The 15,627-nt window shown below is 36.5% G+C and overlaps 1 protein-coding gene across 3 annotated transcripts in view; it reads right to left on the bottom strand.

Annotated features, from left to right (window-relative positions):
* HOMER1 (homer scaffold protein 1) overlaps positions 1–15,627 on the bottom strand; it is an 86,095-nt gene that overhangs the window by 32,834 nt on the left and 37,634 nt on the right. For all 3 annotated transcript variants that reach the window (XM_035553486.2, XM_050716267.1, XM_035553485.2), the window contains exon 5: positions 11,828–11,970. In XM_035553486.2, the coding sequence (XP_035409379.1) occupies positions 11,828–11,970 (143 nt within the window). The remainder of the gene's footprint in view (positions 1–11,827; positions 11,971–15,627) is intronic.

The raw sequence follows: 15,627 nt of genomic DNA, 5'->3' as shown, positions 1-15,627 counted from the left end.
GAATGTATAGCCTACATGAAAAAGTATTTGGTTTGAGACAACAAACCCGTATTTCATTTCTATGCTTATTCTCGCTAAAGAGAGGAAAAAATTCTTTTTTTTTTTTTTTTTCCCAGCAAATGAAAGAGCTGGATAACTTACTACTAGCATGAAGCACAATTCAGTTGGTGTATGTGTGTGTTAAGTTTTGTTTTGCTTTGTATGGGCCTTGCTGTTTAAATAAGATGACTTTGTAATTTCCTATGTGGTTGCAGCCTCCCAGAAGAATAGTTTCCAAAGTTCTAAGTTGAATTTTGAAGCTAAACCCTTTGCATTTCATGAGAAGACAGAACGCCATTACACTGAAGTGCCACAAAATAAAAATTGTAAAGGCGACAACCCTACAATCATCACAATGGATGGACCACTAACAATGTTTTATTAATGTATACTTGAGAAAACAGAGTCCTAGACATCTGAAGCATTTTATTTCATCACTTTCACCCAGTTCCAGCTTCCTTCATTTGCCATGTGGCTTAAAAGCCAATAAAGAGAAACCCCCATATTCTACACAATTGCTGATTTGTGTCCACCCAATTCATTACTGACAAAACTCTGTCAAACAAAAAAAATGTCTCTTTTATGCTTCCCTAAAGCATAAAACTGATGAAAAATTACAGGTGATGTTGATCTCCATTTAACTGTATTCCCCATTCTATTCTTCAAGCTCAAGAAGAGATTATATCAGGTACTTCATATTTTTGACATAAAATATTCCACTTCCATTTTTATGCGTTACTACCCCTAACCTCTACCCACATCTGCAGGAAGAAGGTTGATGCCATTGAACTTCTGCAAAGGGTCTGCCTAACAAAATACAACAGAAAATAATCAATGTGACAGCCATCCCGATACCACTATTTTCAATAACACAACTGATGCATGTGGAACCTCAACAACGCTTATGTACATTCCAATGCATTTTGAAATGGCTTACAGCTTTGGACTCTTACTTTATCAATGAGCTTTTACTTTAGTCTTTCAGGGGCTTGAGCTATCTTGATAGGAACCGTCACCTAGAGGGGGGGGTCAAGTGAATTAAATAATAGCCTACCAAGGAGCCATGGCAGGATGACAGCAATGCCAAGGAGCAGGGTAATGTTTTACCTCCATAGAAAACACGACACACAACTCTGAATTGTAATGTTGGCAGGAGGTACAACCTTATGCTGGACCCGGTAAACAGAGCTTAGTGGATGAAATCCATCTTCTCCGGGTTTAGATGTTTGAAAGCTAAGACAAGTATCCTCAGACGGCAATTCGTAAGACCAATCTAAGGTGACTATCTAGGGTGAAACGCGTCAGGCACTATAGAAGGCATAATTTACAGGCCTCATTGTCACACAAATGAGACAGATTTTTGCTGATTTACCCCAGTGAACACAGGCCACAGAATGTTCCAGAAGAATTACTACCTTAACTAGGTTTACTTGTAAAGCCTACCTATAAGTAAGGGAAAAATCTTCTGCAGTCCTAATTCATCTAACAAAAATGTTATGCTCCAAAGAGTATGATACTAATAGGTCAGCGTGGATCTTTAGGATTTAGACTCAAAAACAAGCTTTTTACTTTATGTGAAAATCCTGGCCACTGGTCCTATATCTCTTGCAGGGATGCAGTGACCCCTCAAAGCATACACAGCTTATGAAAGTCAGTCAGCTCTACTGCACAGAAGTTCTGTACAAAAATTACTTTGATGAAAGCTATTTTTTGCTTAAGAGTTTTATTTGAATATGAAACAATTATTTTAAAAATACACTAAATAGTCATGCTATATATTTTTAATATAGAAAGTCCTCTAAACTGCTTTTCTCTGCTTTGTCAAACTTTAGTTTTTAAGTACGAGTTCTTTCAAGAAGTGGGCAGAGGTAACCCATTTGGCAGGATCCTATCAGTAAACCTAAAAAGACCATCAGATGGCTTTATCAAGTTCACCACGATTTCTCTGCACCACACAGACTACCCTGTGTTGGCTCTGAACTGAAGAATTCAACAGGCACAGCACAGTCACTGCCTGAGCTGGGCTCCACATGTGCCCGGAAGTAAAAAATATTCTAGGCGAGAGAAGTGTTCACTCAGCTCTATTCAAGCCTGTTTGCTCTGTGACCTCTGGAGGAGTCCATGCCAGCTGCTCTAGGTATTAGTTAGCATGAACTATGGCAAAAGAACAGGAGGTGCAACCATTTCCAAAACTCACGCACCTTCTCTGCTTTGTATTAACCCAAGCAGAATTTGGCAGACCAGCCTATCGATTTCATAACTTCAACAGGAAAAGAATCCATAACTTAAATAAAATATTTGTTGTCAGCTATCAGTGGCTCTGACTTCTATGGACAGTCCCCCAGGAGAAAGTTATCTAATAAATTAAAAATTAATTAATTTATAAGTCCATATGGACTTCATTAACTCAACCTGAGTGCTTTGCAAATGGCAAAACACTCGTTTCTGAATCTATGTAGTACCTTTTAGTCCACAATTAATAAATAATTCACCATGACTGAAAGCGGAAACACTATATGACTTAAGATGATAGACACCTTATAACTCAGGTCAGATGTAATGTAAATTCCCCTGCCCCATATCTTTATATCCTTATAAATGCCTACAAGAATAAATTAAATTACAGGCTCTTAAGCTTAAATCACTGCAGAGGATGGTGCTGGGTAGATTGATTTCTGCTTCCAGCGTTCCCTCTTCTCCAAGGACACGGGACAGTTAAGAAGGGAGTAATACAGAAAAGACTAGAAGGAATATAAAAATCCATGAAGTAAATTGATCATTTCATCTTCAGTGTGAGCTGCTAAAGCTGTGGTTTTTTAAAAGGTGTACTTGTTTATATTCCGCTTGGAAGTTTGAGAAAAAAAATTAGTTCTGTGGTATTTCAAGAATAGTAACTAAGTCATTTGTGTTGTCATCATACTTGTATGTTATCAACCGGTATTCCAGATGATGGTGAAACTGTAACCATACAGCACACAAAAAAAAAATCAGAACTGGGTATCTATCTACATGTATATGTTCAACTTCTCATATGACAACTACATGCCTCATGATCCAAAACTACACCTCAGAAAACATAGAAGACAAAGAACAATGTTGTTATCAGCAAGAGAAGGACTAAATTGGTATCAGATGTATTCAGCGACTTGGAAACCCAAAGAGCCTGCATTTGTAAAGACCTAATAACTGAAAGGTTTGGGCTTATTTTTTGTTGGAGCTTTTTTACAGCTTCTTTTGTTCATATAATTTAATTTTAGGTCCCATCTTTTCAGTAAACTGGGAAACTAATTTTTGGAATACGGGTGAACCTACAGAGTTACAAGTGGAGAAGTTTCTTCAGTAAGAATACACAATACAGAAATATTCAAGAAAGAATGGCTTTGGGATACAGGTTTACAAGGGTTTGAAAAAAATAAAGCTATAATTTTAAAGTCTATAATTGGAATGAGTTGTAACAGATTTTAACATACCAGACTGACAATGTTGGCCTTCTGAGCTATGAAAAACAAAGTTGTCTCTTGTTTTCTGCATTTTTGTTTAAAGATTTTTTTTAGCTTGTGGACTTTGAGCTCAAAATTGTTCAGGGGTGCTTCATATTCCTGTACATCTCAGGAATATGACAGGGGCATTTTACCATGAATATAGCACTGCTATAAATTAAACAAGTTCATCAATGTTCTGTATAATGATTTTACATTCTTCTTTATATCTTCCTTTCTCTGAAACTGTGTAGCCATTTCAATGTTTTCTATGTGGATGGGAATGCATAACCTGAAACCCAGATTTAGACTATTCTCGAGTTTCACGGAATGAGATTATGACTCCAGCGTCCATTCTAGAGATAGAAAACAGCAAATGAACAAATCTGGAAAAGTTTCTTTAGTGCTTGTTTACTGAAACAGATGGTTGCATAACTGTTATGTTTTTGTGTTGGCAAAGATAGGTGGCCTAAGTCTTGCACCTGAAATGAAGCAGCTATACATCAGCTACTACGAACTTTTACTCTTCTAACATACTTTTTACAGTCTGTTGGGCCATTATTTGAAGAGGTCCACTTTTGGGGAGGCAAAGCACGTGTATGTACTGATGAGTGCAAAGTGAGTGATACTCTTACCTGCCAAACAGATCGCCATAGGAAAGTCTTGTTTACAAATAGTCAAATTCCAGACTCTAAAGAAAGCCCCCAACTTCCTCATCAAGAATTGATCCTAAAATGAAGGTATGCTTCTACACATCAACTTTCCTCACCAATCAGGATGAGACAGCGAAGTCTGAGTAATCAGACACTGTTAAAAGTACATTCACATTTGCCCTGCAAAACATCCCCTCTGCCTTTTGCTTTTCATAAAAGGCTTCTCTTTTCAAGGGTCATAACTGTTAGAAAATGCACTTGAGACCTCAGGGATTGATAGAAATGTGTTTCTTTTTTTCCTGGTAACTTCAGGTGTTAATGGCTTTCTGTTCACATAGAACACATTTTTTAAATGGGTGTCTGAAAAATATCTGTAAATATGTACTGAGGTTTCCAACCCAAACAAGGAGTGCCATTTGTACATTCAAAGTATTAAGTCTTTCTACAGATGATTTATAAAAAATATAAATTCGTCAAAGTGGCCATTTCCTCTCAACATTTTTCACTTTTTTTTTCCTCCCCTCTGGAGAAGAGTGATTTGAGAGCTGCAGTATTTCTTTGGTGTCTGCTCTTTAATGCTAAAATGTTGAAAACAGTTTCAAAAGACACTGGTAGAAGAAGTATTTGCTATAGTTAGAAGTGCTGACCTAACTTCAATGAAAATTATCCAGACATCTCTGGTGTATTAAAGACAACCTCTCAGACTTATTCATGATGTCCTGGGAAAGTTCAGTTTGGAGTTTATCCCTGGTTATTGGTAGAATGGTTTCCTATGAGGACTCTCAGCAATGTCAAAAGACACTGAATAATGGAAGTATGAGTGAAGAAAATATGAGGAACGAACTGTCTACATAAGATCACCTATGACTACAGTTGGAATTCTTCTTGAAAAGATGACTACATGTTTGAGCTTAAAACTCAGAAAACCACAGATATTCTAAATACTATATGTACAAGTAATCCCATAAAATGAACCTCAGATACTTGCTTACAAGTTTAAACAAGAATACACACCCAGTACCAGAACATACAATAGAAAAAGTTCATTGTGCCACTAAATTACTAGGAACACATAGAATAAAGAGAATAGCTCCACCATCAGTGCCTAACTGTAGTAAAAAAGCCACTATGTATTAACAGTAGACTCCTAGAGGGAGTATGTATTCTTGAAAATACCTAAGAAAGTTCATGATAGTGTGTTAAAGGACACTGATTTGGTGCTGTATGTGATAATCATAACAGCAATGTTTATCTGTTAGTATTTCACCAACTGTAATCTTTTAATATCATCCATATTTCGGATTGGTAAAACAGAATGGCTATATTCTTTTAGAACATGAAAGTTTATTCCTTAAGCAATTTAGCTCTTTCATTTTTACCAGGCTTTTTTTTTTTTAATTCTTATGCATATGATTGAAAGGGGAAAAAATTACATATTCCAAGTTGTATGCTTTTTTTTTTTTTTAATTTAAATTACATAAGGATTGTATTCCTCTTCTAAGAATGTACTTGATAGATAAGTTAGAAGAGTGCTCACTGGTCCCTGAGGATGGTATTTACATCATTGTTTTTCAAACACCCAGCTCTCATCTTCTGAATCACCCCTCGGAGCACTCATTAAATAAGTGACAGGAAGTGGATAATTCACATGCTCCAAACTAGAACTTGCTTAGGTGCTCAAGGGAGACAGTGAAATTTTTTATTTATTTATTTATTTTTTTTAAGTGTTGGGCTATTTTTAGTTTTGGCTCTCATCCATTCCCACAAATATTACAATCTACATTATGAGCTGCCTTTTTTGAAAGAGCAAAAGCAACACATCCACCATGGCCATTCTTCCAGTAGTGTATACAAGTCCTCTCCACCTCTCCTTCCATACCTAGAGACATCTTATGAAAAATGTTACGGTATGACCTGTACTATACTGTGCTTGACACACTACGGGATTGAAAATATGTAATGGTTTAGCACATATTCCAGATTTCCTATAGCATTTTCAGTAATTGTTACAATCAGGGAAGTCAGAGAAAAAATAATTTACACAAACAAGATCTTCACTGCAAATCAATAATTTCCTAGCATGAACTTTTATTGCAAAGTCAGCTGACTTGAGCTAAATCCCAGTCATCTAGGCATAAGCATAGGAGTGAGGGAAGCAGTGGGAGTTGGGTCAGGGAGGAAAGGAAGAACAATCCTTCTCCATGTGCTTCTTCCTGAGACCACCAGGGTCTTGCTGGTAGAGCACAAGAGGCAGAAGAACACCACAACTAAGGCCTTCACAACATCAAACAAAATGTTGTTTGAGGTGAAGTCAAGAAGTACTTGTAAGCTGCTCTATTAACCAGTGCTTATACTGACAATGGGAACCTTTGAGTTTCTTCTCTAAATGTGCCTGAAGAAATAATAATCTTTTCTCAACAGAGTAATTGAATTTATCAGTGTTCCTCTGATGTGCTCTAAGATACCACAGTTCATTGTAGCACCGTGCAGTCCGGAAACAGTTATTGCCTTTTATGTTATAGAGAAACCTTTTCAAAAGGTCTAGGTTTAGCCATCTCCATTCCTGGAGGTTTTCAAACCAACTACGTAAGGCCTAGAGCAGCTTGATCTGATCTCATGGCTGACCTACGTTGAGCAGGAGCTTGCATTAAACACCTCCTGATGTTCCTCACAATAGAAATTAATGCTATGATCAGTTTAGACAGCACTGAAAATCAAGAGTTAAAAAAAGTTATGCATGCTCCCACCCCTATTTGGTAAGAAAGCTACATATAACACTATAAGGAATATCCAAGCATTAGGATTTGACTATAAATTGAAACAAAAAAAAGCACAAAAACTTAACTCAAAACTTGTCTTCAAAGCCAACTTAATTCAACATGATCCACAAAATACTTTTACTGTAATGTAACTAAAATATTTTAAGCTTATAGAAGTGCATGGTTATGATACACAAAGTGAAAAGTCTACTGAACAGATTTCTGCATACAACTTTTAATGAAAACTCAGTTAAAGAACATGAGCTAGCAGCAAGATCTTAGGAGGATCTTATCTTTTTTCTTGTTGTTACAGCATTGGATTTACATGCAGCATTATTAAATAGTAAGCTATCTAGACAATAACATATCTAAGATTAAACATCATTTGAAATAAGTTCATTTTCACTAAGGCAATGAGTCAAAATTTTATAATAAAAACTTGTTTGAATACAAAAATAGGAATTTTAACGAACAAGCAACAAACACACACGTATATTGTCTAATCAAAACATTATGTTGTAGAAAATCCAAGTTTCATTAAGTTTAGATGGAACATCTTTACTTATTACATGAAAAAATGACGTAACAGGTTCAAGTCATGCTTGACAGAAAATTGAAGACGTTCAAGATTCATCCCAGAAGAATCCTCTTATAGTAAGTCTTTTTCTGAAAGCATGTTTTATCCCACAGCTTTCTAAAGTGCCAAGAATGGAATAAAACATGTTACAAACAAATGTATTCTTTTCAAAGGGGGGAGAAAAAGCAACTTCACCAAGCAGGTACCAAAACATCCCAAGCAGCAGCTGGAGATTTACATACTATTCAGTTTTTGTATTTGAATTATATTCTAAGGCTGAATAAGCTTAGAATAGTATTCCTTTGGGCTCGTTCAGACGACTAGGCATTCTATACTATGCACCAGCATGATTAAAACTTTTATTTAAAAGCCAGGTGCACGCACATCATAAGTGGTTACAAATTTTTTAGCATCTTTTTTCTCTCCAAACTCCATTTCATGACCAACCTATTTTTCAGTTTAAAAAAATCACTATTTAAAGAATACACAAAATATTGGGGGGAAAAAAGGAAGAAATAAAGAACAATGTCTAAGCAGACCATGATTTAGTTAAGAAAGAAAATCTATACCTTTTCCAGTCAAATTTTAAATATTAGATTTCATTAACAAGCATTTGTTACAAAAAAAGCATTCCTGGACTAACCATAGTTCAGAAAAGGACTGATCAGTGTCTCAGTCAAGATTATTAAAATTCTAATGCCAGGTTTATGCTACTTTTTATTTTCATTTATTCTGGCAACATTTAGTAATGACAGCAGTGCTCAGGCTATACATTAAAAGAAGTAGAAGTTCCCAAGTGATATTACTTCATAATTCAACATTAACCATATTTAGTTTAAAAAAAGGTTTAAAAGAGGTTTAATTGCAAGAGTTTATCTTTCTGTGCAAGGCTGATGACTGTTTAATATCCTTCTCTCTCGAGCATCTGACTAGAATCACACTGCTTGTGAACAGCTTTAGGACTTTCCAGTTACGGATAAATTGAAGCAACTAGACTGATTTTTGCTCTGTTATGCTCATGGGATATGAATGGAATTGTGGACATATACTAGTCAAAGTTCATTTCAATACTAGCAATTATTTACTGAAATACTTGGAAACTGAAGTTCTAATAACAAAACTCTGGTGATTTCAGTAATGCTTTTATTCAGCTTTTGGATATAAATGGTCAAAAAATAGCTATAAATACCAGAGTAGTCTACATTTATGCTGCAGAAACAACACAAGCTCAACTACCTACACCAAAACATACAAAGTGCAGAGAAGAATGCTTGCAGAAGATGCCGTATCTGTCCAGAGAGGATGTGTTATAACAAAATGAAACTGAACATTTTTCAAGTATGCAGATTAAAAATGACAAGATGTAGACTAAAGCATGAACTCCACACTTCTGATTTCTGACCTTGTCAGCTCCTATCAGGCCCTTCCAGTTCACACAAAAACATAGAAACTCCTTCCCCGGACCACTGTTTTGATAAACAACCCCCGTCAACCTTTTACTTCCATCCTCTACTGCCAAGACACCCGCACTCAGCTGTGCTCACTGACCCTCTCAGCAGCAACGTGGTTCCCACCTCAACCGTGTGGTGCCATGGCACCTTGTCCTGCCCACAGAACTCCAACTTTTGCCCCGTGGCTGCCCAGGCTCCTGCCAAGTGGCTCCACGTGTGCCTTCCCTATGCTCCAGCCTATGCTGAGGACCTTCACTGGATGAGCAGGTACTGTCATGCCATAGCAGAATATAGCTTTCCTATTCACAGGAGAAATGAAGCACGGCCAGCATCAGTAATTCGCACATCCCCTACAGCTGAACTCATTGGAGGGAATACTGTACAACCTTTTCTTCTGAATTAGCAGCTAGCATCTGATCAGTTCCTGAAATAAAGGTAAATATGTACAAAGCACTGCTGCACACAAGACTAGACACACACCTTTCCAGTGCTATCCTCCTCACCCAGAAGCACTACCTAAACTTCCCTCTTGCTGAAACGCGGGGTGCGGGAGGCTCAGTGATCAGCAGAAGTCAACAGGGCGCAGAGGGAAAGGGTTCAGCGTGGCAGCCCTTCTCTGTCAAACGTGGAGTGCCACCAATGCACAGCTTCAGCAAAAGGGCAGGAAACCAGGAGGACTACAATCCTTTTCTGTACCGCTGACACATGGAAAGCCCAGGGAGTTGCAAATGATCAGAGTGTAAAGTTTAGTTTACTTTTTTTTTTTTCTTTTTAAACTGGGGACAGGCAGACTGGCTGGAAGAGTGCTCTTCCAGCCACCACAAGTAACTAGGTATCTCTGCTTAGTTGCCCACTTAATATTATCACGTCTTCTCAAAAAGATGCCCGCTTAGACACAACTAACACAATCCTGGAGGCCCCACCTTCCATGTCTTTCATGCATGTATTATATAGTGCCATTTTAGAGAGCCTTCATTAGAGCTAACAATTAAATCCAATTGAGGCAGCTCATTCCCAAACAAAGTTCAGACATCAACTTGTAAAAATATTATGGTGCCTGGGAAGTACCTGGCAACTTCTGAAATATAAGATTTTAAATGGTAGCTTCCCTCTGGTTGAGACAGTGTTCCTTGACACACACACACACACAAAAGTCTTCTTTGCTTTCTATGTGAAAACAATTGTGAGAAAGCACTTAAAAGCATTTTCTTTTGAGTTAAGTAGCAGTATATAAAAAGCCTCAGTTGGACTTTTCATTGGCCTACACAAATTTTTATTTATAAAAATTATTCTAGCTGGTGATATATGACAGGACAAACTAAAAAAAGGCACTCACTACATACATGAAAGAAAAATGCAAAGAATGTAAGTTTTGTAACCTCTATTCTACCCCATCTTACAACTGGAAAGTTCCAACAATATCTTTGGTCATGCTCAATGCAGAGCAAAGTAGTCACTACATTAGCATACCAGAAAACACATTTACGTGTACAGAAAGAGTGAAGATCTTGCAGCTACAACAACAACATAAAAACATTTCTAGCGTGTGGACTTTAACACAACTACTTTTCACAAAAATATTGAGAATTCCAACGCAGAAGTAACAAGTTTAAATGAACTCTTTACAGAACACTGACAGATGTGCAACATTTGTAATAACTCTTTCAACATGCACATAGTACTCTTACAAAGCAGCATTTCTTCTAAAATATATGATAGATGCACTGGTAACAGCTGAAGTATAAAAATAAACAGAATCATTCTGCTAAAAAATTAGTGCAAAAGTATCCTTTTTTCCTCATTTGAAAATGTAGATTATTTTTCCAGATACCTTTAATAGTATTATTCTCTTACATAAAATGAGAAGTCTTCAACAATTCCATCTTTGCTCATTTCAAATTATTTGCATGATATATCTGAGGTGCTAGTGTTCCCCAGATGTTGATCTTAAACTCTACTTAAGCTGCAATAAGACCATGTTATTTAAAAATAAATAAATGTAGAATACTTAGTTTTGCTCTAAGTTCATCAAATATTTATAGTACTCTACATGGTCTCAGTCCATAATGTGTTTTATTAAGTGTATCCCACTTAATGATAACTTTTAACAAGCAAGATACATCCATCTTAACTCATTGTTTAAATAAAAAGTCCTTTTTTAAAGAACACTGAAGTACAGCATTCATAGAATCACAGAACGGTTTGGGTTGGAGGGGACTTAAAGATCACCCAGTTCCAACCCCCTGCCATCGGCAGGGACACCTCTCACTAGACCAGGTTGCTTCCTAGTGCAATGAATTATAATTCAGTCTGGAGCAGGACTACACATCTCCTATGTTCTTAAAAAAAGTTGAAAAATGTTTTCAACTGTCAGAACTGTTCAATTAAAGATTGCTTTAAATTGTATAATCCAGAAGCATTGTAAGAGCCCCTCTTCTTCCAACAACTAGTCACTGAAAGGCTGATCCAATACTATCAGTCATTTAAAGAAAATGTGCCGAAAAAATAAATTTAATTGGAATATTCTACAAAGTGGTTAACTTTACTAAGATCTCAGACATGGAAATAATGCTTCCTGTTAAAGGGACACCTGCACTAATGAGTGTTCAAGTGATTGCACTCAGCTGATAAAATTATAAAATAATGCCTCCCCAATCTCATTTCGAGATACATCTTCATACATGGTTTTGGTTTGTGAAAAAGATTATATTGCAAATCTGAAAGCCAGTCCTGTATTTTATATTTTATAAGAAATCAGGTAACTTAATTCTTAAGTGTGCCAGGTGGAAGCCACGACATGGGAGAAGGTCCCTTTAACGAGGAAGGAGACAGGTATCACTTGATTAGGATGTGGGAATGGAATCTGTACCTATGGGTAAATGGCAATGCGTTCTGGGTTGGTTCAGCCCTTGGTTCTGAATTCTGTGTCACCTCCGGCGTCGCTCTCTCGTCATCTGTCCCATTGATACTTTCTGGTGTTAAAGGAGACTGAATATCCCCTCCAGCTGATTCCTTAAGTAAAACAAACAAATGATAAATTAGAATTAAAAACTGACCTCCTCAGGAAGACAATGTCCTTACAAGCACTAACAATAATTCTCAAATAAGATATTAATTTTAGGCAATATTGATGTGAGACTCACAGATTTCCTGCATCTCCCATAGATATTTTTCATCATGTGATTTTAATTTAGAAGCATATTACCATCAGTTCACACTATCTTGTGCAAAACACAGCTGGCATATGATTTTCTTTGTAAGCCTCCAGCATCCTGCTTACTACAGACTTCTCTCATTCTTGCCTGATACTACATTCGATCACAAACTGATGACTACTCACACCCAGCATTCTTACCTCTCACTCCATATTCTAACACAAAAACAAATTCTGATACATGTTTCAAAATCCAGCCTTCACATTCTGTATTAACCAAAGTGAACAGTGGGAGGGCCCTTGTTAGTGCAGCCAGCCTCACACGTGAGCCTCACTTGTAAAGAACACTTGGCCAGCAAAGTCCCTGCAAAACTTTCACAGTCACCTTAGCCTGGCCCTCACTCTTGCTGTTCATGGTACTATCTGGGAAGGATAATACTCCAGCTACAACCAAACAGCTTCCACTACTGCTACATAACTGAAAAAAAAAAATCAATGGCTATCTCCTATCAGAAGGCACTGGTGCATTTTCGATCACCCCTTACCATGCCAGCACGTACATTTGTATTTTGGCCAACAAATACTACTTGCTGTTTTCTAGTCACCAAAAAGTATGTACTTTTAAAAAAATGTACACCATGTAGCCCACATCCTAACTTAGAACATTATAGGATTTTCAATCCCTGTATGTTGTTTAATTTTAGCATTTTCTTTCCTAATATATTCTTTTTCAAATAATGGCTTTCAAAGGAGATAATATAGTCATAAGCTAAGTAGCTCATCTTGATTTTAAAATACCTTTCTAAGCTTTTAGTAATCAAGTTGTAACATCTAACTCCAATGAAGAAGACTCATGAACAGAGTTCAGTGGATGTCATGGAGGGGTGTCTGAACAGTAGAGGATGGCTGAATAACAAGCTTTCCACAAACTAAGCATCTCTATGGCCACAAAGCATCTAAACATCTGCATGGGTAACAGATAACACTGCTATTTAATATAATTAAACTGAACCACAAGCACAGTCTCTGAAAGGCTAACTGCTTCTCTTTCCAGCTCTTTGAGTTTTCCTTTTTTTTTTCTGCATAGAAAGCTGAAGAACCGCAGTCACAGAAGGAACTGCAAAGTACCTAGAGATGCTCACTGTCTTAAAAGATCGAGCTCTAACTTTGAGCCTCCACTTGCAGCCTTTAACTACTTTACACAGATAAGGCTTTTTGAAATGCAGTACTGAATCTGATCCTCCATCTAGAGGAAAGGTGGCCCAGGACTTGGAGACTTAACCAGATGGAAAAACGCAGATCTTTTGATGAATTTAAGTTCTGGCTGTCAACATCACCTTCCACAAAGCACTGGTGTTACTTAACCAACAATACAGTAGATCAAAGTTTTCATCGTACTTTGAATTACATTAAGCAGTTGCAGCACAACAATTATCAAAATTGTGCTTTTATTCTGACTTCTCACATAATGAGACATACATCTCACATTCTGACAAGTATCTTACTCTACAACATGAACTAGTGGGTGATACAGAGTCGTACTATAACATTTTAATACTAACTTGAAGTTCTATTGTATTTAGTGTTTATCAAGCAACAGTACATATGTGCACAACTGTCTCCATACTGCACCTTTAAGTTCCTATGGGTTATAAAACAGAAAATAATGATCCTAATTTGTTACACAAATTTACACAATAAATGCAAATTGCTTATTATATGAATGCAAATTGTTTCCTACCTTCAGAGAAATTCTGTTTTTTATTTTTACTTTTGTCATAATAATATAAAAGTAAAAAAATAAATCTTGATTTTAACAGAATGCTTTTAATGAACTGAAACTGAATTGAAATTAAGTGTGAAAAGAAAGCATAGTTGGCAAGATATTCAGGCACATACATTGTGTTACACAAATTAGGCATTTTTGTCTATTATTATCCTCTGATGTGGTAAACAGTTTCCACTAACATTAAATGAAAGGCATTATGGGCCCCAAAATCTCTGTTACTACCTCCTCTTCTCCAGCTGCACTACATGTTCTGAAAAATACATACTATATCACATAAAGACTAGTTTGCTTTTTATCTTTAAGCTGAAATTCCAACGTTATTATTACACAAATAAAGCCAAAGATTATTTATTAACATGTTTTATTTATGAAAGCATGAAAACTATTTCAGTAGAAGAAAAATGTGCAGGTTCTACCTAGGCTTATTCTTCAGCAAAGTACTTTCATAGACTTCTAATTTGAATGAAATTCAAGTGACAAAAATTCACACAGAGAAATATCACAGTCTATGTTATACCTAAAGTTTCACTGCCTGCAAATTCATGAGGGGCTGATATGTATGTAGAAGAGAAGCATCAGAACCTAGTACATATTTCTTCCGCTAACGTAGGTCAGTCAGTGCTCTCATACACTCACAACTATCCCTGCCACATTTATTTGCAGCCAAATGTAATAAAGCTGTCTGTGAATAAAGCACCAAATGCAACAGAAAAAGCATTACTTACACTGAAAAAAAGGCTTACAAATAACTTATTTGCATTTTATATTATTCAGAGAGAACAAAAGAATTCTAGAAACATTTTTGTGAGATTAAGTAACAAAGTTTTTATTCTGCATCATTATAATTTCACACATCCAAATCAGATTTTTGCACAGCTGGGGAAGAAATCATGGTTAGCTTAAAAAGATTTTCACCCCTCTATTCCTGTTGAAAGAGCAGGATAACTTAGTTGTAACATTCACTGTATAGATCCTATATGGAAAAAACAGTGCTTAAATTGAAAATGGCATGTATTTCTGGAAAAAATTATATACTTTAAGGTCTGCTATTTTCCTCTCATGAGAGCTACAAATAGATATTTCATACATTTGAGAAGAAAGGATTACCAGCTCTCCTGTGTATAAGGCCACTATCACACCATATATAGGTTTTGGGGGGATATTGAACTCACACCAGTCACTCACGAGTTCTGGATTGACACATGAGTTAGTGAGAATTATACTCAGGAGTATTTTGCTATTCTAGAGTTTGTCATAGATCTGCACAGTATAAAGGAGCCCTGGCCCTACTAGTGAGTAGACAGGACGCTAGTGATGCCAAGAAATATATAAGTGACAGTGCCTTTGGTATTCCAACTATGCATAACATAGGGCAATGCATCAAAAGATGTCTAAAATTTCAGAATCCTGTAAAAAAAAATACATGCAGCCAAAGAACAGTCTCTAAAGTAAAACAAGCAGACTTCACAGCACCAATCAGGCCAACTTTCAATGGTGACAAAATACAGAACAGTAGAAAAGGAGGAGGTTGTTCTAAAATTAAGAACAAGCTAAATCAATTTTTTTTTTTTAATTATTATTCACTTTTTTTTTGTTGTTATTAAGCATTCCATATGCTACCCTGGAGTTGCCATTCTTCATAGAGCTTCTCTGTTCAGTACTGACTGGCAATAGCACACAGCTGTCAGCTACCAATTCAGACACTATAATATGACGCTATAATTGT

The sequence above is a fragment of the Cygnus atratus genome, chromosome Z (genome assembly GCF_013377495.2).
Source record: "Cygnus atratus isolate AKBS03 ecotype Queensland, Australia chromosome Z, CAtr_DNAZoo_HiC_assembly, whole genome shotgun sequence".
NCBI classification, from domain to species: domain Eukaryota; kingdom Metazoa; phylum Chordata; class Aves; order Anseriformes; family Anatidae; genus Cygnus; species Cygnus atratus.
Note: the sequence above shows the minus strand (reverse complement) of the source record. Positions and strands in the feature narration are given on the sequence as shown.